The sequence below is a fragment of the Hyla sarda genome, chromosome 1 (genome assembly GCF_029499605.1).
Source record: "Hyla sarda isolate aHylSar1 chromosome 1, aHylSar1.hap1, whole genome shotgun sequence".
Lineage (NCBI taxonomy): Eukaryota > Metazoa > Chordata > Amphibia > Anura > Hylidae > Hyla > Hyla sarda.
Window position 1 is genome coordinate 512,522,574 of NC_079189.1, and position 26,011 is coordinate 512,548,584.

Genomic DNA, 26,011 nt, shown 5'->3' on the forward strand with positions numbered 1-26,011 from the left:
GTGGTTGTCAATAATTCGTACTATGATTAGTCCCCAGTTATTTGTGGTGTACCCCAAGGTTGAGTACTGGGCCGCTTTTGTTTAACTTATTTATTAAAGGGGTATTCCCATCTCACTCTTATGACATAAATATGCCCCCCCCCCCCAAAAAAAAAAAAACTTAGGCTGGGTTCACATTATGATTTGACCTTCCGATGCACAGATACGATTTCAGAAGCTCAAATTGCCTGAAATCGTATTCCATTATGGAACAGAACAATGCACTAACAGGTACGGAGCCATTAACTTATATGGGGCTGCGGACCCGATTGTAGTCAGCTAGTGACTACGATCAGGTCATTTTCTTCATCCGATATTTGACACTGACTGATAATCGTGGTCTGCCACGATTTTCAGTTTGTGTCAAAAATCTGACGTGCTGAGAAAATAACCAGATTGTAGTCACTAGCTATGATCAGGTCTGCAGCCCCATAATCGTTAATGGGCCCTCGGATCCCATGGCTTCTGCTTAGTGCCAAAGCCCCCGTATCCAAGGGGCTTCAATTGTCTTATTTTGCCAACATCCCCCTCCTGCATGGCGCTGCATTGAATGTGCCTCTGCCCCCTGCTGGTATTGAATGTGTCTCTGCCCCATAAAAGTAATGTGTCCAGTGCTGGTGTGGAAGCCCCTCTGATCTGTGGGCTTCCGTGTCCTCCTTGGCTTGTCTATACCTTGGCTTCACCACGTTGCCCGACATGTCTCCGTACTCAACAAAGAGCGCTACACCAATAGCGTAGTGCGTTTTGCATGGACTATGCTTACAGTGTAGGGAGACATGTGGCTTGGACAGGGTGCTACGCTATTTGAGAGACACACAACTAAGCTAATAAGGGGCATGCAACATCTTAGCTATGAGGAAAGAAGACGAATTACATCTGTGTAGCCCTGGGAAGAGGTGTTTAAGGGGGGGACATGATCAACCTATGTATATAAATGGCCTGTTCAAAAGATATGGGAAAAACTGTTCTAGGTTAAACCCCCTAAAAAGACAAGGGAGCACTCCCTCTATCTAGCGGAAAAAAAAGGTTTAGTCTCAAAGATGGGACAGGCCTCTTTACCATAAGAACTGTGAATACAGTGATCCCGCAACTTACAATGGCCTCAACATACAATAGTTTCAACATACAATGTTTTTTTCTTGACCATTGTAACTTGAAACCAGACTCAACATACAATGTACAGACAGTCCGGATCTGTGATACCTGCCACAACTGGAGGAACTGACCAATCAGAATGGGCATTTTACTGGTAAAACACCTATATTACTGAAGTGCCTGTACTGACTGGCTGTCTGGTAGCGCCCCCCTACAGTACAGGGAGGAACTACAAGTTCTGTACTACTCCTTACCTGTGCCAGGGTTAGTGGCTCCATTTGGGACATTGTGTGTACTGTATAGGACCCTGAAGAAGCTCCTGTCCTCTACTTAAACCATTGTTTCCCAACCAGGGTGCCTCCAGCTGTTGCAAAACTACAACTCCCAGCATGCCCGGACAGCCAACGGCTGTCCGGGCATGCTGGGAGTTGTAGTTTTGCAACAGCTGGAGGCACCCTGGTTGGGAAACATTGACATAGACAGTGATTCCAGCTCCCAGCAGATCTTTCTTACTTTTATATGTAAGGATTTGCTTTATCTATATTAGTTATCTACTTATTTTTCTTTCATTCTCACTTTTTCCTATTTTTGGAAGACATTTTGGTGGCTTCAGAACCAATTACCAGGTTTCCATAGAGTTATGGTCTCAACATACAATGGTTTCAACATACAATGATTGTCCCAGAATCAATTAATATTGTAACTTGAGGGACCACTGTATGTGGAACAGTCTACCTGAGGACTTCATAATGGGCTTAGATACATTGTTAGAACAAAGTAACATGAATGTGTATGCAGAAATGTATCACGGCACCCCGCCCCCTTCATCCATCTCATCCCTTCCTTGGTTGGACTTAGCAACTTTCCCATCAGGACAGGTTTTGATCTGAGTTGCTCATAACAACCAATCAGATCGCTTCTTTCATTTTTATCAAGGCCCTTGCAAAATGAAAGAAGCGATCTGATTGGTTGTTATGGGTAGTGTTGCTCGCGAATATTCGCAATGCAAATTTTATTCGCGAATAACACATATTCGCGAATATTTGCGAATATAGCACTATATATTCATAATTACGAATATTCTTTTTCTTTTTTCTTCACAGTACACACCACAGTGATCACCCCTCTCTGCTTTCAGCTTGTGTGGTGTAATGAAGGCTCTAATACTACTGTGTGAGACTGGTGTGCGAATTTTCGCATAAGCGAAAATTAGACTATGCACATTTTCGCATATGCGAATTTTCGTTATTGCTAATTTTCGCATACGCGAATTGTCGCATATGCGAAAAATAAAACGGCATTATTATGGATATGCGAATTTTGCGAATATATGACGAATATTCGTCCATATATTCGCGAATTCGAATATGGCCTATGCCGCTCAACACTAGTTATGGGTAACCCTGCAACTTTCCCTCTGGACAGGTTTTGCTAAATCTCCAAATGTCTTTTCCCCCCCCTAACCATGTAATAAAAGCAGCAGCTCCATCTTTTTTGGGCATTACACAGATAAGGAATCCGCTATGATAAAATGAGTAATGTCAGGTCCGGCCATAGTCTGTGCCAAGTGACAAACCCCTCTCTACTTTAGCGGAGGACCCGTGCACACGTGACCTCACCGGCGGGGAGGATCCGGATTAACCTCTTCGTGCACACTAGCTGCGGCGGAGGGGCCAGTCCTGAGCGGATCCAGGGGCTGATTACACGGCAGCCTATAACGCTACGTGTGGATGAGCAGCAGGACCCTCCTACTCCACGTGTTCCCCCGGATGGACCGCTGCCAGCTGCTCCAGTAGACCGTGAGGAGGTGGAGTGGCCATCAATCAGGATGCATAGGAAGTACTGAGGGTGATCCCCAGGCGAGGTGCCTGAGCCCCCATCATCATCATCCCCAGCACCCGGGACAGAATGCTAGAGCCGGAGCCCTCCGCCGGTGCACACAGTACGGTAGAAGTGCCACCCCCGTCTGCCCCCAGGTCCCAGCTCCGGGCTGCCCCCTAGCTGCAGCTCTTTTTGGGGCTGCTGTGAAGCCTCTAAGGTGCCTCCGCTCCTGTTGCTTCCCCTCCAAGCGCCGCAAACCGAGGAGGGTGATGGAGCAGGTGCCGGGCTCAGAGACTCACACCTCCTTCCAGGCCCGGCTCTTCAAGAACTTACAGCTCGGGAGATCCAGAAAAGGCGCCGGCAGCGAGCACCATCACAAAGCCGGACTGGAGCGCCGCAGTGCGGGGACGCCCTGCCCTTCCCCACCTGCGGCTCGGAGGAGAGACCAGGAGAACTACATGGAGGAGGTGGTCCCGGGGATGATCCGCTGGAGCGGCCTGAAGAGGAGGAAGCAGGCGCTGGACCGGGTCTTCTCATCCTCCCAGCCCAATCTCTGCTGCTCCGGTGTGGAGTCGTTACCCTCCAGCGCCCCCTGCAGCAGCCCGGGTAGCATCGCAAATACCCCGGAGCCTGGCTCCACTCTGCGCCGCCTGAGGGATCACCTCTTGCCGTACAGCAGGACACAAGGACCGGGGAAAGAAAAAGATGGGGACGTCCCACAAGCGGTCACCCCGGGGAGAGGACACCAGCTGTCCCACCAGAAGAGCTCGTCCCTGCCCGGGACCGCCTGTATAGAGAACCTGCTGCAGGGCTCCAGCACCGCGGACAGCGACAGGCACAGGCTAGTAAGTCACCCCGGGGAGATGTCATTGGGGATAGCACAGATACATGTGTAGCGCTGTTATTACTGAATGGTATGGAGACAGGACCGAGCAGTTGGGAAAGTTTATAGGCATGCTGGGGGATGTGACTGGGCTCTGCTTCATTGCTTCTCCCCCTGGAGTGTCTGAGGAGAGCGCCAGACATAGGGAATCACAGGGAATGGCCCATAAAGCAGTGTTTTCCAAGCAGTGCGTCTCCAGCTGTTGCAAAACAACAACTCCCAGCATGCCCGGACAGCCGAAGGCTGTCCGGGCATGCTGGGAGTTGTAGTTTTGCACAAGGCTTAAGTCCTGCAGGAACTCATGGGAACGGAGTTCCTGCACTTTTTCCACAGTAGGAGTCCTGCAGGACTAGCCCTTAAAGGAGAACTCTAGAGTATAAAAATTGTCACCCATACTGCCGGCAGTAAAAAAATAAAGATGTACTTACCTTCCTCCGCTCCGGTCTCCGCCGTGATCCTCTTCCTGGTTGCCGGTCTTACTGCGCTCAGCCAATCACTAGCCGCAGTGAAGTCCCGGCTCGGCTAGCGATGGGCTGAGCGGCAGTGTGACGTTTACGGCCCCGGCCGCAGGTGCCGGTGTAGTGAAGAATTTTGTGTCCTGAAGCGTTTTCACACTGCCGCTCAGCCTATCGCCGGACTTCGCGGCAGCTGGTGATTGGCTGAGTGCAGTATGATTCTCCGACCACCGGCAACCAGGAAGTGGATCGCGGCGGAGACCAGAGCCGGTTACCGGAGGCCCCGGGGAGCGGAGGAAGGTATGTACATCTTTATTTTTTTACTGCCAGCAGTATGGGCGACAATTTTTATATTCCGGAGTTCTCCTTTAAGTCGAACTCATGGGAAAGGAGTTCCAGCACTTTTTCCACAGCAGGAACACAGTTCCCGTTAGCAGGAGTCCTGCAGGACTAGCCCTTAAAGGGGTACTCTGCTCCTAGACATCTTATCCCGGGGGTCCCACTTCTGGAGACCCCAGCAATCTTGGCTGCGGCACCCCAGACATCCGGTGCACGGAATGAACTTCGTTCCGTGCTGAATGACTGGCGAAGGGGGGGCAGAAGCTTGTGACGTAACGGCCGTGCCCCCTCAATGCAAGTCTATGGGAGTGGGCATGACGGCATGCCCCCTCCTATAGACTTGCATTTCGTTGCCCACCCCCTTACTGTTTTCTTCCTTGAATACACAAATATAACGAATATGGGCAATGCCGCTCATCACTATGATAAATCTCCAAATGTCTTTTTTTTACCCACTAACTATGTAATAAAATCAGGCAGCTCCATCTTTTTGGGCATCGTGAGGAGGTGTCATGCCCCCTCCTATAGACTTGCATTTAGGGGCTGTGGCCGTGACATCACCACTGCAACGCTCTAAACCAATGCCGGGTGCAGCAGGGAGAACGCGGGGGTCCCCAGCGGCGGGACCACCGCAATCATACATCTTATCCCCCATGCTTTGGATAGGGGATAAGATGTCTGGGGGCAGAGTACCCCTTTAAGTGGAAATCTTGGGTGAGTCCCACACTTTTTTTTCCCAGGACTTGACCCCTGGTTTTGCAACAGCTGGAGACGCACAGTTTGGAAAACACTGGTGTAATGAGTCCATATATGAAGTGTTTGTTGGGGAGTAGATGTCTGCACATGTATTACAGATGTTACGTGTTATATACATTATAACCTTGGCGATATCTTTTTATATATATCGTGACAACTTTACTGCAGAACCGCCAGTTGTTGCCCATGTATATGATTTTCAGGACAATACACCGGGAATATTATGTGGTAAATACGGCTGGTCACGCAGTGTGATGATGCATTATTCCTACGACAGGTTGCCTGCTATTGGAGACATAAAAATATGCATCGCCATAATATATGGTGCTGTTATTGACATACTGTACCATAGTGGCAGATTACATGGCTGCTATTGAGTCCTTGGAGAGAGGAGGCCCGTCCGGATTGGTTCTATTTTCTTTTCTTTTGGTATGAAACTGCAGAACTACTCTCTTCATGAAATTGCATTGTCAGCACATTAAAGGGGTACTCCAGTACTCTAAATTGGCACTGTCAGATACAAAAACTTTTGATATGTTGTAAAGCATGCAGAACCAATAGGTTTTGCAATTGCTTTCATTAGAAAATTTTCAGTATTTTATACTGAAAAAGCCAGTCAAACAACTGCCCCCCCCCCTGCTTGGACACATACTAGTCCTGCTGTGTCCATGCATCATCACCTACGTCATGGACACACTTCCTTGATTGACAGCTGTGAGTGCAGGGCTCACAGCTGGTGGAAAAATCCTCCCACTGTCAGCTTGTGTCCTGCTACTGTCAGTGAGGACAAGCTGGGAGTTGTAGTCTTGCTAGTACTAGGGGAGATGTGAGCAGACAGCATACTGAGGGAGGGGGTGGAGACCTGCACAGTGAGGCCACGCCCCCTCCCTTTGAGAGGAATTCAGACTAGTGAGCTAAATTAAAAGTGTAATAAAATAAATAAAGATGCTAGACACATAAAAATTAGATGTGCATGGTCAGGATTAGGTACTGAGTGATATATATATATATAAAAAGTTTTTATGTTGGATCTGACGGGTACACTTTAAAACATAGTGTCTGACCCACCTTGATCTACAGAATGGGGCCTTGGCTCTCCACTTCATGAAGCGCTGGGGTCAGCACGTGCTCATGTGTTATTTATGGGAATGACTGAGATACACGAGCGATAAACTTGTTTATCTCTGGTGCTCCCTTAGACAATTTATGAAACACGTGCCGACCCCACCGCTCCATACAGGGGAGATCTGGGGCCCAATTCTGGAGATTAATGGGGGATGCCAGCTGTCAGACCCCCGTAATTAGACACAAATCCCCCATCCTGCAGACAGGGCATACGTTTTAAAGAACTGGAGTACCCCCTTAATTAAGAGAGGTTTTGACCAATAAGTCCTGATGAGTGAAAGGGAAATAAATAGCATACCTTTCCGTCCTGGGGGGGGCAAGATCAGATGCCATAATAGGCACATATTTGCTATGGGGTTCCATATTTTATACAACACTGACATCAGACATACAGTTCCTAGTATGAACGTTGCATAAAGTTTTACAATTCAATAACAAAAGAAATAATAGTAATAAAAAATGGACTTTTAAAGGTGTTATGAGATTTGTTTAATTCAAAAGAGGCACCTATGTTTTTGTGACTGATGGGGGTCCCAGCGATCACAACTTTATCACCTATCCCAGTTCCCTCCAAACTGCGGACCTTGAGCCATTGCAAAACTACCACTCCCAGCATGCCTGGACAGCCAACGGCTGTCCAGGCATGCTGTGAGTGGTAGTTTTGAAACAGCTGGAGGTCCACAGTTTGGAGTCCACTGATCTATTTTGCGGGGAGCTGAAAATTAGTGTGCACCTCCAGTGGTGTTAAAATGATTTAGGATATAAAGTAATAGTTTATGTTGGTTCATATAGTTGGTTCATGGTTAAGAGAAGACTTGAATCTCTGCACCCTTTAACTTCCTTGTCGCAGAGAGAGAGTGAATATTACAATTTGTCCATGTGTTTAAGAGGTTCTCTGGAACTTCAAAATAAATCGGCCACTTGGAAAACCTCCATTAAACTGCTGGCACTGTTAGATAGAATGCAATAAAATGATACAGAAGATTCCTCTGAAATATGTGTCTGTGTCTTTATTCAAGGGAAATTTGAAGTCTAAAGTTCCATTCAAGTGTCAAGGAGGTGTGGCCTGGGATCTGATGTACCCTAGGTCCTCAACCCCTCTGTGTACAAATTTACTGCCCTTTTGCTCTTTGACAGACAGGCTGGGCTCTTCTTACACTTCCAAGTCCTGGTCATATACTGTGTATGCGCCATTGTTTCCCATAGTGGTCGCAGCTGCTGTGAGCTATGGAAAAAGATGACAAACTTGTCAGACTCACTGTGCCTGCACCACCAGATAAAGAGCAACAGATGTCTTCCTGCTTTCATTTTGGCAACGCAGGTGCAGTGAGTCTGACAAGTTAGGCATCTTCTTCAGTAGCTCACACCACCTGCACCACTATGAAACATAATGGTGGTTGCGCAGGGTATGACAAGGGCTTGGCAGTGTAAGCTTAGGCCGGCCTGTCTGCCAAGGAGTGAGAGGGCAGTGATTTTGAGGCACTGCAGCCTTAGGGCACATTAGACCATAGGCCCCACCTCCTTGACATTGAACAGACCATTAAACTGCAAATTTGGCTGCAATACTGATACAGACACATAATTCAGAGGCATCTTTTGTATCCTATTACATTCTATCTGACAGTGGAGGCAGTTTAATAGCGACTTTCAGGGTGTGGCACTTTAAATATGAAATAATGTTCTGCTTTTCTGGGCAAGACCAGAGCCTTTGCTGTAATACATCAATGTAACTGAGAAGACTATTTCCCCTTTAGTTTGCTAGGATTAAAAAAGGATAAGAAAGAACTATAGCATCAGCTGCCAGAGGGAGGAGAAGACTTATTTTCTCCAGAGCCTGCTCCCAGCAGCACAAATGGGGATACGTGAAACCAAACAAATAATAAAAAAAAAATGTATTGTTATTCTATAAATTCGGCATATTACTTTAAACAGCTATGACCAGCATGTTAGGACTTTTAGTATGAAAGTTAATCTTTGGGTAACCTGTCAAGAGGGTTTTACAGTAGTAAAATAAAATAAATAAATATATATATATATATATATATATATAACTGGCAGCATGAAACACCGACAGGTTCCTCTATAACAACTCTGATTCCCTCTAAACAGTTGGGTCTTTAAGAGTAATAATAGTTTTAGCTATGGCTGGGAATGAAGCTTTTAGTCATTGGGGCAGTCTCTGACCCTGACATATTTCTCCCTTTTAGTGTTCTTTTTGTCTATAGGTTTGGACCTGTCAGTCATGGCCAAGGGCCGCCCCAATGACTCAGATCCTTATTCCCAGCCATAGTATAATTACCTTGAAGTGGTACAACTGCTTAGAGTGGATGATAGAGTATTGTGATAGGGAAGCCTAGCCTATTGGGGTTTCATGCTGCCCGTGGTTCGGAGAGCATGAAACTGATGACCTGTTCTGACATGACATGTTCGTACACTGCCATAGACCAGGGCTTGAAAGATTTGTTATGAATCAAGGAGCCATCACTGTAAAATATCTCTCTCCCCAGGATTGTCATCAGCCTAGACTGTGGGCCTCTGGTTGGTTGTCCCTGGAGAAACACAAATGTGTGCGACCATTTATGTTGTAAATATTTGTATTGCATTGTCACTTTGTATCACTGGGGGGAATTACTTTGTCTTATAGGACTGTGGTATAATAATGCTGGTCAATCTTGTTCTGTATAACAAAAGGATGTAGCATCTGTCTGCATAGACATGTTCATGTTTTGTTTGCCAGTTTATTAGTTATGCATAAAGATATCTGAGGACCTGATAGTGGTGCACTGATTACCTGGTGGGTTAATCTTGTCCTGTATGGTAAGTGGATGTAGCAGAAGTAGCATCTGTCTGGTAGAGAAACACTGAGCTAAGTAAAAGGGCGCAGGGAGAAAAACAAAAAAAAACATCTGCTCACCTACTCCCGGTCCCTGCAGATGCCGTTTCCCTCCGTGCGGTCCGGTGTCTCCTCTTTACCACACAACTAGTAGGACCTTTCCCTTTTCAGCCAATCACTGGCCGCAGTGGTGTCATGTGTCAAGCCAGTGATTGGCTGAAGGGGAAAGGTCTTTTCGGCAGCAAACACACTAAGTTTCTCCGGTGGGAGATTTAAAAAAACCGCCTGGGAAACCCAGTGTATTGCTGCAGTACAAAATGTGACCTGGGGGGGGGGGGCAGGGGCACGGTGGAAATGTGACAAGGGAGGAAGATTGTGACAGGGGAGAATGTGATGGGGGGGGGGGGTGTGATATGGGGGGAGAATGTGGCGGAGGGATGGGGGAATGCAACATTGGGAGAAGATGTGACCAAGAGGGGAGAATGTGACAGGGGGGAGATGATGTTAAATGGGCGGTGGGCATAAAATGAGCTGATAGTTGTAAAATGAAGGAAATTGGACATGAAATGGCGGGATTTCACCATTTATTTATAAAATCGCATCGCATATCGAAATCGCAATATTTAGGCCCATAATCGCAATCACACGTTTTCCCCATATCGTGCAGCCCTAATATATATATGAGTAAACTAACTACTTTACAGAGGTGCACTTTTGTTACTGACATCTTTTAATATAAGTGCAGTAACAAGGTGACATGTAGGATGTGCATATCTAAACTAAATTATTAGGCAGGGACCGGCAGAAGCGGCTTGTAGCCGCGAAACAAACTCTCGTCTTCCCGTTTCACTTCCACCCCCTCCCGATATGTGAAGATACCTCTTGTGGAATAAAAGATAGAAGCATGATCTTCGAGTGCCGTGAGTCATTTCTCCTTTCTCTACAGTCAAGTTTCTAAACTAAATTATTCCTGCAGGAATAAGGGAGACTTCTTATGTGAGTATAAGACAGATTTATGATATCTGAACAATGGATGAGAAAGCATTTTACTGAACCTATGTGCTACTGTCATATATTATTATTTATCAATGAGTTTTAAGCCACTAACAGCTTGTTTGTTGTTGGAGACGGTGGTGTCTATTAAACAATGGGACTATTTTTGCCTTTTAATTGTATTAAAATTTTAGATGGGAATTAATATGATTCATTGTCAGTGTCAGTCATTAGTGTCCCCTCATCTCTTCTGTGTCAGTCCTTAGTGTCCCCTCATCTCTTCTGTGTCAGTCATTAGTGTCCCCTCATCTCTTCTGTGTCAGTCCTTAGTGTCCCCTCATCTCTTCTGTGTCAGTCATTAGTGTCCCCTCATCTCTTCTGTGTCAGTCATTAGTGTCCCCTCATCTCTTCTGTGTCAGTCCTTAGTGTCCCCTCATCTCTTCTGTGTCAGTCATTAGTGTCCCCTCATCTCTTCTGTGTCAGTCATTAGTGTCCCCTCATCTCTTCTGTGTCAGTCATTAGTGTCCCCTCATCTCTTCTGTGTCAGTCCTTAGTGTCCCCTCATCTCTTCTGTGTCAGTCATTAGTGTCCCCTCATCTCTTCTGTGTCAGTCATTAGTGTCCCCTCATCTCTTCTGTGTCAGTCCTTAGTGTCCCCTCATCTCTTCTGTGTCAGTCATTAGTGTCCCCTCATCTCTTCTGTGTCAGTCCTTAGTGTCCCCTCATCTCTTCTGTGTCAGTCATTAGTGTCCCCTCATCTCTTCTGTGTCAGTCATTAGTGTCCCCTCATCTCTTCTGTGTCAGTCCTTAGTGTCCCCTCATCTCTTCTGTGTCAGTCATTAGTGTCCCCTCATCTCTTCTGTGTCAGTCCTTAGTGTCCCCTCATCTCTTCTGTGTCAGTCATTAGTGTCCCCTCATCTCTTCTGTGTCAGTCCTTAGTGTCCCCTCATCTCTTCTGTGTCAGTCCTTAGTGTCCCCTCATCTCTTCTGTGTCAGTCATTAGTGTCCCCTCATCTCTTCTGTGTCAGTCCTTAGTGTCCCCTCATCTCTTCTGTGTCAGTCATTAGTGTCCCCTCATTTCTTCTGTGTCAGTCCTTAGTGTCCCCTCATCTCTTCTGTGTCAGTCATTAGTGTCCCCTCATCTCTTCTGTGTCAGTCCTTAGTGTCCCCTCATCTCTTCTGTGTCAGTCATTAGTGTCCCCTCATCTCTTCTGTGTCAGTCCTTAGTGTCCCCTCATCTCTTCTGTGTCAGTCCTTAGTGTCCCCTCATCTCTTCTGTGTCAGTCATTAGTGTCCCCTCATCTCTTCTGTGTCAGTCCTTAGTGTCCCCTCATCTCTTCTGTGTCAGTCATTAGTGTCCCCTCATCTCTTCTGTGTCAGTCCTTAGTGTCCCCTCATTTCTTCTGTGTCAGTCCTTAGTGTCCCCTCATCTCTTCTGTGTCAGTCCTTAGTGTCCCCTCATCTCTTCTGTGTCAGTCCTTAGTGTCCCCTCATCTCTTCTGTGTCAGTCATTAGTGTCCCCTCATCTCTTCTGTGTCAGTCCTTAGCATCCCCTCATCTCTTCTGTGTCAGTCATTAGTGTCCCCTCATCTCTTCTGTGTCAGTCCTTAGTGTCCCCTCATCTCTTCTGTGTCAGTCCTTAGTGTCCCCTCATCTCTTCTGTGTCAGTCCTTAGTGTCCCCTCATCTCTTCTGTGTCAGTCATTAGTGTCCCCTCATCTCTTCTGTGTCAGTCATTAGTGTCCCCTCATCTCTTCTGTGTCAGTCCTTAGTGTCCCCTCATCTCTTCTGTGTCAGTCATTAGTGTCCCCTCATCTCTTCTGTGTCAGTCCTTAGTGTCCCCTCATTTCTTCTGTGTCAGTCCTTAGTGTCCCCTCATCTCTTCTTTGTCAGTCCTTAGTGTCCCCTCATCTCTTCTGTGTCAGTCCTTAGTGTCCCCTCATCTCTTCTGTGTCAGTCCTTAGTGTCCCCTCATCTCTTCTGTGTCAGTCATTAGTGTCCCCTCATCTCTTCTGTGTCAGTCCTTAGTGTCCCCTCATCTCTTCTGTGTCAGTCATTAGTGTCCCCTCATCTCTTCTGTGTCAGTCCTTAGTATCCCCTCATCTCTTCTGTGTCAGTCATTAGTGTCCCCTCATCTCTTCTGTGTCAGTCCTTAGTGTCCCCTCATCTCTTCTGTGTCAGTCCTTAGTGTCCCCTCATCTCTTCTGTGTCAGTCCTTAGTGTCCCCTCATCTCTTCTGTGTCACAGTCATTAGTGTCCCCTCTTTTCTCCCTGTGTCACAGTCATTAGTGTCTCTTAATCTCCCGTATGTTAGGTGAGGCCAGAATGGATTGAAATCTTGAGAATTTGAAGGGAACGTGAACACCTTGAGCTTTGCAGTGTTGCAGGGTGCATGAGGGGATACCACTGCCAATGAGTGTTGTACTTAAAATGGTACATTTCAAAGTAACGTCCAGATGAATACCAGAGGTTTACATTGCCACCAGGTAAGTGACTCACACACCCAGTCATTTACATGATGTAAGAAAACAGGATTCATCAGACCAGGCCACCCTCTTCCATTAGTCCATGGTCTAGTTCTGATGCACATTGTAGGAGCTTTCAGTCATGGGCATCCTCAAAGCTCTGTGTAATCCTGTACTTAGTAACTGTAATGCATTGTTTGTTCTAACAACTTTCTGGGTGTTTGCTGCTGCCAGACAGGTATGATGGTGGCTTTTCTCCCAGTAAACAAAAAGTTAATTACACCTGTAGAATTATAGCTGACATGTTAATTCATGTGCATATTTGCAGTTCAACACATTCACAAGTCTAAATATATACATGTATGTCACACACACATATACCTATGTACCTTCTGTACTTCTCATTTAGTCCCTTTAGATAGCAGATGTCATTACAGTTCCCTCATCCTAGGACAGCAGAGGAGGGGGAGGGAAGCACAAATAGGTAAGCAGCTGCAGACTCCACCAAGAGAAAGGGGGGGGGGGGGAGAGCAGTTTTAAGGGGGTAATACACATAGCATATCTTTAAATGCATTTAAAAAAGCAATAAAAATGCAATTTATGTGGAAACACATGTAAAATTGCCTGTGAATAGCATTTTTTTTAGTATTATCAAATATCCATTTTCTGGTTTGTTCAATAATAATTACACATGAAAAGCACAAAACACATGAAATCCCATTTGTAAATGCACAGCCCCTCCTTCAGATACTGTACATCCCCTTATCAGGTTTGTAGAAAATGTGATTCATCTGCAGCTCCCCTGTATCTGTAGCATGGCAGGCAATGATATCAATGCTTGTAAAAAGAAGTATACAGCACAAATGGCTGAGCTGTGGAGAAAAAGCTGGCGCATGGCATTCCACATGATAATCGTAGATATGTGTGTGGTTTCTTGGACATTGATACCCAATATATTAATCTTCTGAGTTCTGATGTACTGCTATTGGGGCTGCTTTTTAGGCTGCTTTCACACTATAAAAATACCTCCGTTAGAAACGTCCGTCATAAAAATCTTGAAAATTGGCCGTTAGAAAATCCTTAGCAGTCATTAGAAAATCCCATTATAGTCTATGGGATTTTACTAATAGCCGTTTTAACCCGTTATCGCCCGTTATTAATAACGGCCGTTGCTTTCACTATTTCATCCGTTCATTCGCCTGTCACAAAATAATGGCCGTTATGAATAATGGGTGATAACGGGTTAAAACGGCTATTAGAAAAATCCCATAGACTATAATAGGATTTTCTAACGGCCGATTTTCAAGATTTTTATGACTGACTTTTCTAACAGAGGTATTTTTATAGTGTGAAAGCAGCCTTACTTCTGAGACAGTTTGGAACTTTATAGTGAATGTTGTGTTGCAACTGATGAGATGATTCTTATATGGTTCATGCCTCAGCAAGCGTTAGGTCTTCTGGACTATGTGTCCCTAAGGCTCATAGGCCGGCATTTATCATTGTAGATGTAAGTGAAGCATTTTTTTACACCTTTTTTTTGTGAGCTGATAATGTGTAGGATCACCAAATTTATGAAATGGTCACAAATTTCTCTCTTCACATACACCAAAAAGCTAAGCTAAGTCTGGGCTGGTAAAGTTTTAGAAACTTTTCAGTGGCTTTGCACCTTTTTTGCGCCTTTTCACAAAAAGGCGCTGTTCATAAAACCCTTCTATATCATGTGTATTGCCAAAATCAGTGGATTGCAACTCAAAATCAGCAGAAATGTGAAAACCAAAAGGCGCAAATAAACCCTGCTTGCACCTTTTGTAGATACAAAAAACAGTCAAAGACAGTAAAGACAATGATAAATGTCGGCCATAGCTCCAAGATTTCTGCATCTCTAAGGTATACTGTATTTCTCTATCAGCATCAGTGAAGCTCCCATGTGCATGGCCAACATGAAATATCAGTTAGAGAAGATCCATGGCCAGTCCAAAGAGTTTTTCTTTTTATATCCTATGGGGGGAGATTTATCAAAACCTGTCCAGAGGAAAAAGTTGCTGAGTTGCCCATAGCAACCAATCAGATCGATTCTTTTTCACAGGCCTTTTCAAAAATGAAAGAAGCGATCTGATTGGTTGCTACGGGCAACTCAGCAACTGTTCCTCTGGACAGGTTTTGATAAATCTCCCCCCATAGTTTTTTGCATATAATTTTATAGCCTCTTCTGCCTCAGATTCCAATAGTATTTCTACTTTCTTGGTATGTCCCCCCCCCCATATCTAAATCTCAGCATGGTAAAAACATTGTTGGAATCAGAGCACCAGATACTCTAAAATGATATAAACAACTCTAAACTATTTTTTGACTGAGCGTAGGTGCCCTTTAAGAGGGCTCAGATTCCAAAATAATTCCCTGGAGTACACTTGACATGGATAGGGAAAAGTGTCTGATCTGAGAGGTCGGAACCGCCCGCCACCCCCCCCCAAAGTGGCCTAGACATTCCTCTCTTCATGGAGCCATTAGATCAGATAGGGGATCACGCAATCCATCCATTGTTTACGGGGCACTGGAGATTTTTGAGCCCTCCCATAACAATGTGTGTAGCACAATGCTGATCCCACTGCTCAGTGCAGCGGGGAGAGTCAGGCCCCATTATGGAAACCATGTGGGTCCCAGAGGTTGGATGTTCAGCTCTATATATTCTGAAAATTACAAGCGGATATCAGGAATTTTCTGACAGATGAGCCATATGAGCTACAGTTTCATTTTCTGATATGTACAAAAACATTATAGCTGTGATTCCTGGAGCCATTGAATTACAAGTGACAGGGCTGCTGGGCGGCTGCCAGGAAGACAGAAGGAGATTCATTATTAGAGTCACAGATACTTGCTGTTTGTTCTCGCATTTCGGTCAGGCTTTTGAACACCACCCGCGTAACTAACAAAATTGGATTCTTCTTATAACCACTTTATCCTGTTATTCTTAAATCTGCCCTTGCAATTTCAATGCAGGACACCAATTGCTTGTTTTAACACAATAGGTAAGCATTTATCTAGAACTATTAGGAAACTTTATACCTATCCAAAATACCGTAGATGCTTGACATTACGCTTGATAATCTTGGCTTGTATGCGGTGGCTTTGACATTGATAAGAAGTCGGCTAGCTAGGGCCCCATGAACACCCTACTAGCTATCTGGCCCTGGAAGGTGTATTAAATGCAGCCATACTGTATGGTATGAGCTGAATACAGTAGGTAAATGTATGTACAGTAATAAACTCATTACCTATACAGTGCCAAAAATTTGGGGGACTACATTTTAAATCATCCAGTAAATACTTATTGAACTGCAAAGGCATGTGCACACGGGTATGTAACAGGTCTGTGTTCAGCACTGTGCCACGGCTCTCTCTTTGAGCCATGTGCACGACTGAGGCCAAGCCTTAAAGGGGTACTCCAGTTTTTAAATTAACTGGTGCCAGAAAGTTAAACAGATCTGTAAATAATAGTAAATGAAGAAAAAAGGTGTCCTGCACTCACCGCTTCAGTCCAGGTAATCCTGCTCCCATCTCGGGTCACGACTCGAACACGGAGGGCATGGGTAGTGGAGCGCTCAGAGGCGACTGCCGGCGGTTTCACGCATAGGAATGCGCTTCATCCGGCCTCGTTAACGTCATCGCGCTGTGCGAATTATAAAGGTGCAGCTGGTGAGTCACATGATTCCAGGTGAACTCTCACCCCGTGTTACATTCAGAAGTGAACGAACCGAAAAGCCACATAAGGAAGCAAAAGGCAAGTTAGGTAAGTACATCAATACTAATAGACCTAGAACTGCCCTGAATAAAGAGAAATTTATAAAAAAGGGGAAAAATCTAATTTATCATTTAACCCTAACGGCCCCTGTGCGTCAAGGCGCAGTATCCATCGCGCCTCAGCACGCAGGAGCAGACGACGTCTATCTCCTCCAGAAGGGTGACAAGGGATTGTTTCAAGACCTCCAAATTTTAACGTGGTGCAATTTCCACCATGTATGGATTGCATATGCTGAACAAATCTTGGGGATCCGCCTCCTTTTCGAACCGAGTACATATGCTCACGTACTCGGGCCCGGAGTTGTCTCTCGGTTTTTCCAATATAAAAGAATTGGCAACTACAAAATAAAAAATATACAACAAAGGTGCTCCGGCAGGTGATGAGGTGTTTTATTTCAAAAACATAACTCCCTAATTTAATAGAAATCGCATTAATGTTGTGAGGGCATTGAGGACAGAAACCGCACTTCTTATTCCCTTTCGGGGCTATACCAGACAACCAAGTCTCCTTGGGATGTGCTTCTCTATTCAACTTCTGACCCTTCAATAAATCAGCGATCGTCTTGTTTTTTCTGAAGGTCACTATAGGTCTATTCTGTGCTGTATTCACAATATCTGGATCTGCCATGAGTAGATGCCAGTTCTTAGTGATGGCAGATTTAATAACGTGATTCAAAGGGCTGTTTTTAAAAGCAAACGTGAATCTTGAATTTTGTTCAGTGGTGGACTGAAAATCTTTTTTCTTATTTTTTGAATCTATAAGTAAATCCTCTCTGTTTTTAGTTGCAGCTCTCCTGTAAGCTCGTGCCAATACTTCATTAGGATACTGACGCTGTCTAAAGCGTGTAAGTAAGTGTCCTGCTTGTTCCTCATAATCAGACTGCTTGCTATTATTTCTTTTTAGACGTAAAAGCTGGCTATACGGAATAGAATTTTTAGTTTCAATAGGGTGGGAGCTCTTATAGTGTAAAAGACCATTTCTTGCCACTTCTTTCCTATAGCCTTGTGCCAGAAGCTGGTTATTCTCCACATATAGTTTAAGATCCAAAAATTCGAGGCTATCTCCCCAAACACACTCGTAAATACCATGTTCATGGCATTGAAATTAAGATAGGCTACAAAATCCTCAAACACACTTGGGGGCCCATCCCACACCACCAGGATATCATCCATATACCTCCAAAATGCCCGAATGTACCTAGAAAAAAGATTGGAGGTACTGAAAACATACTCCTGTTCAAACGCGGCTAAAAACAGATTCGCGTATGAACAGGAGGTGGGACTCCCCATTGCGGTTCCGACTTTCTGTCGGAACCATTGATTGTCGAATTGAAAAGTATTGTTGTTAAGAATAAACATGAGGGCATCACAGATAAATTGTACAAAACCGTGTGACTTGTCAGTCCTACTCAGGATGTTTTGAATGGCTTGCACACCCGTAATGTGGGGAATGCGGGTGTACAACGCCTCTACATCTATAGATGCCAAAGAGAAAGAGGGTTCCCAATTAAAGTCGTGAATAAACCTTAGTACGTCTCCTGTATCTTTAAGATATGTTGGAATGGAGGTAAGGAGGGGTCTAAGGGACCAATCTACGTATTTAGATAAGTACTCGGTCACCGAACCCACCCCCGCAACAATAGGTCGTCCAGGGGGGTGGGTGCGGGACTTATGTACTTTGGGCAACAAATACCAATTGGGGTCACTGGGGGCCACAGGTATAAGACGTTCTGCTAATTTTAGACCCAACACTCCAACCTCTACATAGTGGCGGAGGAACGATCTCAACTTCTCTTTAATACGGCCCGTAGGACTCTCTGACAACTTTTCATAGGTGTCTATCGCAGACAATTGACGCTGAGCCTCTTGGTTATAGTCGACTCTAGACCAAACAACAATACTGCCTCCCTTATCTGCTCTTGAGGTGACAAGATCCTCTCTCTTAACTAACCAACTCAGACCTTCAAATTCATCGTTAGATAAGTTACTCAGTGGATGGGGATAAATGAGTGCCTTCATGTCATTTTTTACTGCCTTCATGAACAAATCAATAGGGCCACCCGGTGCTAGGGGAGGGTTGAATGTGGAGGGGACCCCCCCTAAAAAAGGGGGGGGGGGAGTCTCCTCCACACTGAACCTGAGTGGTATCATCTGACGCCAAGTCAACTAACATATTCGTAAACTCCATGTCATTAGCATCAAAACCCTTAACAGGGATACAGCCTAAAGGGCCTATATGGCAAGGTGTATTGCAATCAATTAATACAGGAGGTTTTTTTATGGAGCTGGAAAAAAACTTATTGAGGTTAATTTTACGAACAGCCCTAAACAAATCGACTTCAAAGGAAATGAAATCAAAACCTTCAACTAATCCAAAATTAAGACCTTTAGACAAAGCAGTCAGAGTACTCTGGGGGAGGACAACATCTGTCAGGTTCTCCACCAGAGTCTCACCTGCTAATCTCTCCAAGTGACCTCCTTGCGTTTCTGTGCCCACTTTCCTCTGAGCGTGCCTCTTTCTGCCCCCCCTTCTGGTCTTCTTTCTAAAGGGGGTTGCTGAGTATAGGAGTTTCCCTGGCTAGAATCTCTATTACAACTCCGGGCCCGAGTACGTGAGCATATGTACTCGGTTCGAAAAGGAGGCGGATCCCCAAGATTTGTTCAGCATATGCAATCCATACATGGTGGAAATTGCACCACGTTAAAATTTGGAGGTCTTGAAACAATCCCTTGTCACCCTTCTGGAGGAGATAGACGTCGTCTGCTCCTGCGTGCTGAGGCGCGATGGATACTGCGCCTTGACGCACAGGGGCCGTTAGGGTTAAATGATAAATTAGATTTTTCCCCTTTTTTATAAATTTCTCTTTATTCAGGGCAGTTCTAGGTCTATTAGTATTGATGTACTTACCTAACTTGCTTTTTGCTTCCTTATGTGGCTTTTCGGTTCGTTCACTTCTGAATGTAACACGGGGTGAGAGTTCACCTGGAATCATGTGACTCACCAGCTGCACCTTTATAATTCGCACAGCGCGATGACGTTAACGAGGCCGGATGAAGCGCATTCCTATGCGTGAAACCGCCGGCATTCGCCTCTGAGCGCTCCACTACCCATGCCCTCCGTGTTCGAGTCGTGACCCGAGATGGGAGCAGGATTACCTGGACTGAAGCGGTGAGTGCAGGACACCTTTTTTCTTCATTTACTACTATTTGGTGACTACGGTCTTTATTGTCCTAGCACCTCCGTTGCCAGGGTGGATTTCCAGTCTAGCGGGACGCCGTCTCCATCTCGTGGTCTTAGGAGGCCTAAGGTATCGGTGCCACTGTTGTTTCTTGTTTACTTTTAGATCTGTAAATAACTTCTGTTTTAAAAATCTTAATCCTTCCAGTACTTATCAGATGCTGAATGCTTCACAGGAAGTTCTCTTCTTTTTGTATTTCCTTTCTGTCTGACCACAGTGCTCTCTGCTGACACCTCTGTCCATGTCAGGAACTGTCCAGAGTAGGAGCAAATCCCCATAGCAAACCTATATAGCCTATATAGCCCCTTTGAATAAAATACACTTGGTACACCTAGTAGAATCCAATGGTTTTAAGTACTACTTAAACAGAGAGGACTGTACCTATGCCGTAAATGACTGAACTGTGAACACCCCATTTTATGGTGGCTGCAGACGTGCAGAATTTTTCTTTTTCTTTTTTTTATACCTAGTTTAGCACAATAAAAAAATGGTAGGAAAATTTAGACAGCCCATATAAAGAGACACTCTGGGCATGTTGTGATAAAAAGCAAACTGAACATACAGTAAAATATAAGGTTCCAGAGATAAGAGCTCTCACACTGTAGATGAAAATCTTACGGTCTAATTTCTCTGCCACAATATATCTCAGGCATTTCCTTCCTGCTTCCCCTGCCTTAGACATTATCATGCAACCCTGCTGTACATTAGAAAGGTACGAATACATATAGTGCATATTCTGATCCATTTACAAGTAAAACATTGTGTACTCCACTACTTTCTCAATAAAATAGTATTCAAGAGAAGATATGTAGCATTGGAGACTGTTCAACATTTCCGTATCCTCCCTAGTAATCACAACAGTCCCCCAATGCCCCATATCTTCCCTAATAGTCACAACAGTCCCCCAATGCCCCATATCTTTCCTGGTTATCAAAACAGTCCCCCATTATCCATATCCTTCCTAGTAATCACAACAGTCCCCAATGCTCCATATCTTCCATAATAGTTACAACAGTCCCCCATTCTCCATCTCCTCCCTGGTAATCACAACAGTCCCTCTATGCTCCATATCTTTCCTGGTTATCAAAACAGTCCCCCATTCTCCATGTCCCCCCTAGTAATCAAAACAGTCCCCCAGTGCTCCATATCTTCCCTAGTAGTAACAACATGCATCACAACTTGGTCTCCCATGGTTTTCAGTCCAGGTGAAAAGATGCATATGGTTGGCAAATGGGGTAAAAGAGTCAGTGTAAAAACCCGGGTACTCCTGCATGGGCAGGGTACTGACCATTAACGGCTCTGCGGGCAGATACCTTGGCTAACGCCAAGAGAGATGCTGGAAGCATTTGTGGTCCCTTAGTAGCTTCGGCGAAAAGGGACATCGAACCTGGAACTTCGCAGGTACCTTTTGGTCCGGAGGCGAAGGGTAAGGTTTGTTGGGGGGCCTCTCTCCTGTTGGAGAAGGGCTTGCGACAGACCCCATCCTTTGTGCACGTTTTTCTTTTGTGTAACACGTTTTGCACTTTTTCTTGCACTTTGGGTGATTCGAGAGCACGTTCCTCGGCTCTTAGAAAAAAAACAAAGACTCAGTAGCTGACTGTTGAGCTCATTGGATTGAATGGAGTATGGTACAGATCAGCCAGGGACACAGCAGCAGACGGTTTGGAAATTCTCTCTCCATATCCGGATGCACAAAATGTGGTGTACATGCACCCTAACATGCCACTCTATTTGCAACCTTTTTTTTGTACTGCAGAGTGATATTTTTATTTGCCCAAAATATGACATTTTATTATCCATATGTAATTGGGTAAAGGGCTGTCCAGTTAAAATGTTTACATTTCCTGACTTCCAAATACCTTTACCTGAGACGGGTGACCTTATTATAATCTCCAGACTATGAGGATATGTAGAACAAGGCATCCACTAGATACTGTATAAAGTACTGCATTGTGTTGTATAGTTAACTGGTTGCCATATGTAAGAGAGTTGTATTCTATATACATTGCACTGCATTTTGTATAAAGTGTTACAATCCTAAATAGGAGTGTGGAGAGAATTTTGCCACCTACTGCCACGTTGTTCTGTTGGTGTGATCTCAATGCTTAGGGGGTCCTAATACAGAACGCCTGTGCAGGTTACATCTGTTTATACCTAAATCTTTGTATATTGGAAGAACGTGGGCAGTTATCTCAGAACAGTAGCCAATTGATATTCCCTCCACAAATTATTTGACCTGGTGCCGGCTTAGTTTCCTGTATAAGCCTTTATGGGCAGCATTCTGCAAAAATGTTTTCAGTTATAAAGGACATTAACCATATCAGAGTGCGAACAGTAGATAGCAATACTTAACATAAGTGACAAAATTATAAATGGGAAGTGTAGAGCGAAATCTCAAATGGAACACTGTAAAATCAGCTACATGAAATTCTCACATGACAACCTCAAGCCTAATCTACTCGCGTTGATCACAATATAAAACCTTGATAGAATAGAAAGAAAGACTGCATGATAGCCCTGACCTACAGACAGACAAACAAGACACGGGAGGGAAGACAAGACAGACAAGCCTAGAATATGGGCAACATTCTGGACATGAATATTACCCTGAAGCTTCAGCATTTGAGTAAAACACACATCTGTGACAAACCCATTCTCTTTGATGGCCTGAATGTAATCTGAGTGATGTTTGGTTCAATTCCCAAATGTATACTTTTATTTTGTGGGTTAAGCGTGGTTGTCTGCACTGAAAGGAGTACTCCGAGATGTAAAAAATGTGTCCCAGACTGACAGCAGTAAAAAAATAAAGGGATACATACCTGCCGCCGGTGCCTCCAGTAACCCGTTTCAGCCTCCGCCGCGATCCTCTTCCTGGGTGCTGGTGGTTGATGAGTCATACTGCACTCACTGGTGCCGAGGCCGACAACGTCACCCTGCCACTCAGCCTATTGTTGGCTGGGGCAGGACTTCGCTGCGGACGGTGATTGGCTGAGTCCAACTCACCAACCACCGGCAACCAGGAAAAGGTTCGCGGCAGAGGCCGAAACGTGTTGCCGGAGGCACCAGGGGAGCGGCTTCAGGTATGTATCCCTTTATTTTTTTTACTGCTGGCAGTCTGGGACACAATTTTTACATCCCAGAGTTAGTGCTGGGCGGTATACCGGTTCATACCGAATGCCGGTATGTTTTTTCTGTACGATATTAACTTTTCCCTATACTGCAATACCAGTCAGGCCCCTCCCCCCTCGAATGAATGAACTCCCGCAGCGCTGTCTCCACATCGGGGAGCTAATCATGTTATGCTGCTCTCCTCCACCTGCGGATATTATGATAAAAAATTATAAAACTTTATAAAGTATTCACTGCAATAACTTTTTACCAATATCTTGATGTATACATCTAACCTGGAGCACGTATAGAAACATAGAATGTGTTGGCAGATAAGAACCATTTGGCCCATCTAGTCTGCCCAATATCCTGAATACTATAAATAGTCTTTGTCCCTATCTTATATGAAGGATAGCCTTCTGCCTACCCCATGCATGCTTATACTCCTTCACTGTATTTGCAGCTACCACTTCTGCAGGAAGGCTATTCCATGCATTCACTACTCTCCCAGTGAAGAGTAGTGGACGCATGGAATAGCATTCCTACAGAAGTGGTTGCTGCAAATACACAGTGAATGATGTAAACATAGCCATACTAGACCTTACTTCAAAAGAAAAAAACTTTTGAATAGGGCGTTCCACTTGTAAACGTAGAGGAGATGTCAAAGCAGACTAGAGAGAAGATCAACTCTTTATTAAGAGACGGTAAGAAGGTGAGGCATGGCACTACTTGTGGTACTTGGCTAGTGATTGCTTCTAGGCCCACATGTCACATAAGGATGGGTGGTGTGGCTGTATTCATTAGTCATGGTTCAGTGGCACTAAACACTATAAAGAAAACTGCCCCTGGTTGCTGGAGAATGTAATCTCAATACTTTCAATAAAATAGCTATAAAATATTCTATATGAAATTTTGCTATGGGCAGTATGTATATATTATGTGACATTTACCGGGAGAGAATTTTGACATCATGAGATTCCCACCAGAATAAGACATTGATTTTTCCCTGATGTATATTGTATTGACTTTCCTTCAGATCTCTGGAGAATAATCTTAGGGTCTAGAAAGCAATGATAACGTATGGGATCACTGCAAATGATGAATTTTCTCATAAGGACAGATAGGATACAATGGAAACATGGATTCAGTACAGATAACACAGATATATGTGTACAGTGTTAATCTTTAAAGGGGTATTCCAGGATTTGTTTTTTATTTGACTATGCTACAGGGGCTGTAAAGTTAGCGTAGTTCCTAATATATAGTGTCTGTACCTGTGTTTGGTGGTGGTCTCGCAATTTTTATGTGATCTTTGCTCAGATGTTTATTTTTAACATCATACAAAATGAGTGTCATCACAGGTTGCAGTGTGGCCTGAGACATTACATCACTAGTTAGGTGATCAGAGGGAGCCTGTCTGCTTCAATGGGTGAAGTGACCGCTGGGTGGGAAGGAGAGCATTCTGCAGTGAATTGTAGTTTTTCAACAACTGGAGGCACCTTGGTTAGAAAACACTGGTCTATTGATTACAGCAGAGCATGAAAGGCAGCTCACCTGTGCTTTAATGGGGGGTGGCTGATGTGTGGGAGGAAGAAAAGGAACCTCACACTTACAAACAAGAAATCCTGGGATTTGTAGTTGGAGGGAGGGAACTTCAACAGGAAATAGCAATTTCCCAAAAAGAAATCAGCAGCGTTCTAGTGGAAGCACAACATAGCCATTTAGCCCCAAGACAAGCACAGAAGCTTCCTAAGCATGCCTAATACTGTCTGGCAGATAAGTACAAAGATCACCTTATGGTTGATAATCCTTTTAAGGACCAGTGATGAATTGTTACAATGTATAGTAGGATGAAATTATAATGTATTTGGGACACTGTGGATATTTCTTTATGTATCATTTTATATCCCGCCTACACATGAAGATATAGCATTGCTTAAATGTGCACTGTCATTTGTTAAAACTTTTAGCTGCGGGAACAAGTCAGCATTCTTTTTCCCCAAAAATATACTCATTTTTTTATAAATATATATATATATATATATATATATATATATATATATATATATATAAAATCTGTCAGGTAATATAATCTACATTATATAATTTTTTACATTTTTTTTTATGCAAATGACTGGTACACTTTTCCGCAGTCTCTTTATATATGCTGTATTTGTCTTTCTAAATATTGCAATTTAAATGACATTCCAAACAATTCTATTTGTAGAAAATAGGCCAGGACTGCGCTTTTGATGTTGTAATTATAGTCATAGCCCAAGAATTTACAAAGGAATTGTAAAAGCTAAAAAGGCAAAATAGTATAAAGGAGGGACCAAAGATTGATCTGGGTCTGTTAAATAAATCAAGGGTCTAGATGAGGTTAAAAGGCTAAATATAGTCCATCTCTGCCTGTCAATAGAATCCATCCCATCATGCTTGGCTTTATTCTCATGCTTTGTTAATGGACTTTTCGTTTAATTGTGTCTTCAGATCCATTATTTTGCCTGATTCTCGAGGTGTTCCTTTTATATATCTTACTCAGTTACAACTCCTAGCATTGACACGGTATTAAGATTTAATTCTATTCCTTCATGCACTGTGTTTAATAGTAGTCGTGCGTGAAAAGGGATAGGGTTAAACACATTTCTAGTTCCCTTCATAGTTAAAAAAAACGTTGGGAATTTTTCCTATGATGTGGCATTGAATAAGAATAAAATCAGATTGGTGACTAAGTAGTGGGCCCACGTCTATTCTCTAGAGTGCAGTGACGCATCACATCCCTTTTTTATATATAGCATATTTGATATAGCATTTCCCAATACAAGCCTATAATTAAGACGAAACTAGAATATTTGGATATTCTTTTGTATGGTAGAAGTCCTATGCAGTGGATATTTCACAAGTTGTGAATTTTGCAGCCAACATATCATTCTCTCCATATATTTATTTTATTGCCATTGTTATGTTGTTGAATACAGCAAATACTGTTGGTATGTTCACATGGGGGGGATATGCTGCAGAGTTTCTGCAGCCGAATTGCATGCAAAACGTAAAAAGCATATTA

At 44.1% G+C, this 26,011-nt stretch overlaps 2 protein-coding genes across 7 annotated transcripts in view; one reads left to right on the top strand and one right to left on the bottom strand.

The window, feature by feature from the left end:
• The window catches only part of FAM81B (family with sequence similarity 81 member B), a 236,705-nt gene that overhangs the window by 146,383 nt on the left and 64,311 nt on the right, over positions 1–26,011 (bottom strand). The gene's annotated exons all lie outside the window — the stretch shown is intronic.
• MCTP1 (multiple C2 and transmembrane domain containing 1) overlaps positions 2,576–26,011 on the top strand; it is an 822,947-nt gene continuing 799,511 nt past the window's right edge. For 2 of the 6 annotated variants that reach the window (XM_056537887.1, XM_056537932.1), the window contains exon 1: positions 2,582–3,800. In XM_056537887.1, the coding sequence (XP_056393862.1) occupies positions 3,225–3,800 (576 nt within the window). In that variant the 5' untranslated portion in view covers positions 2,582–3,224. Of the gene's footprint in view, positions 3,801–26,011 lie in introns of all 6 variants that reach the window. The other 4 variants (XM_056537877.1, XM_056537895.1, XM_056537914.1 and 1 more) reach the window with 3 other exon arrangements.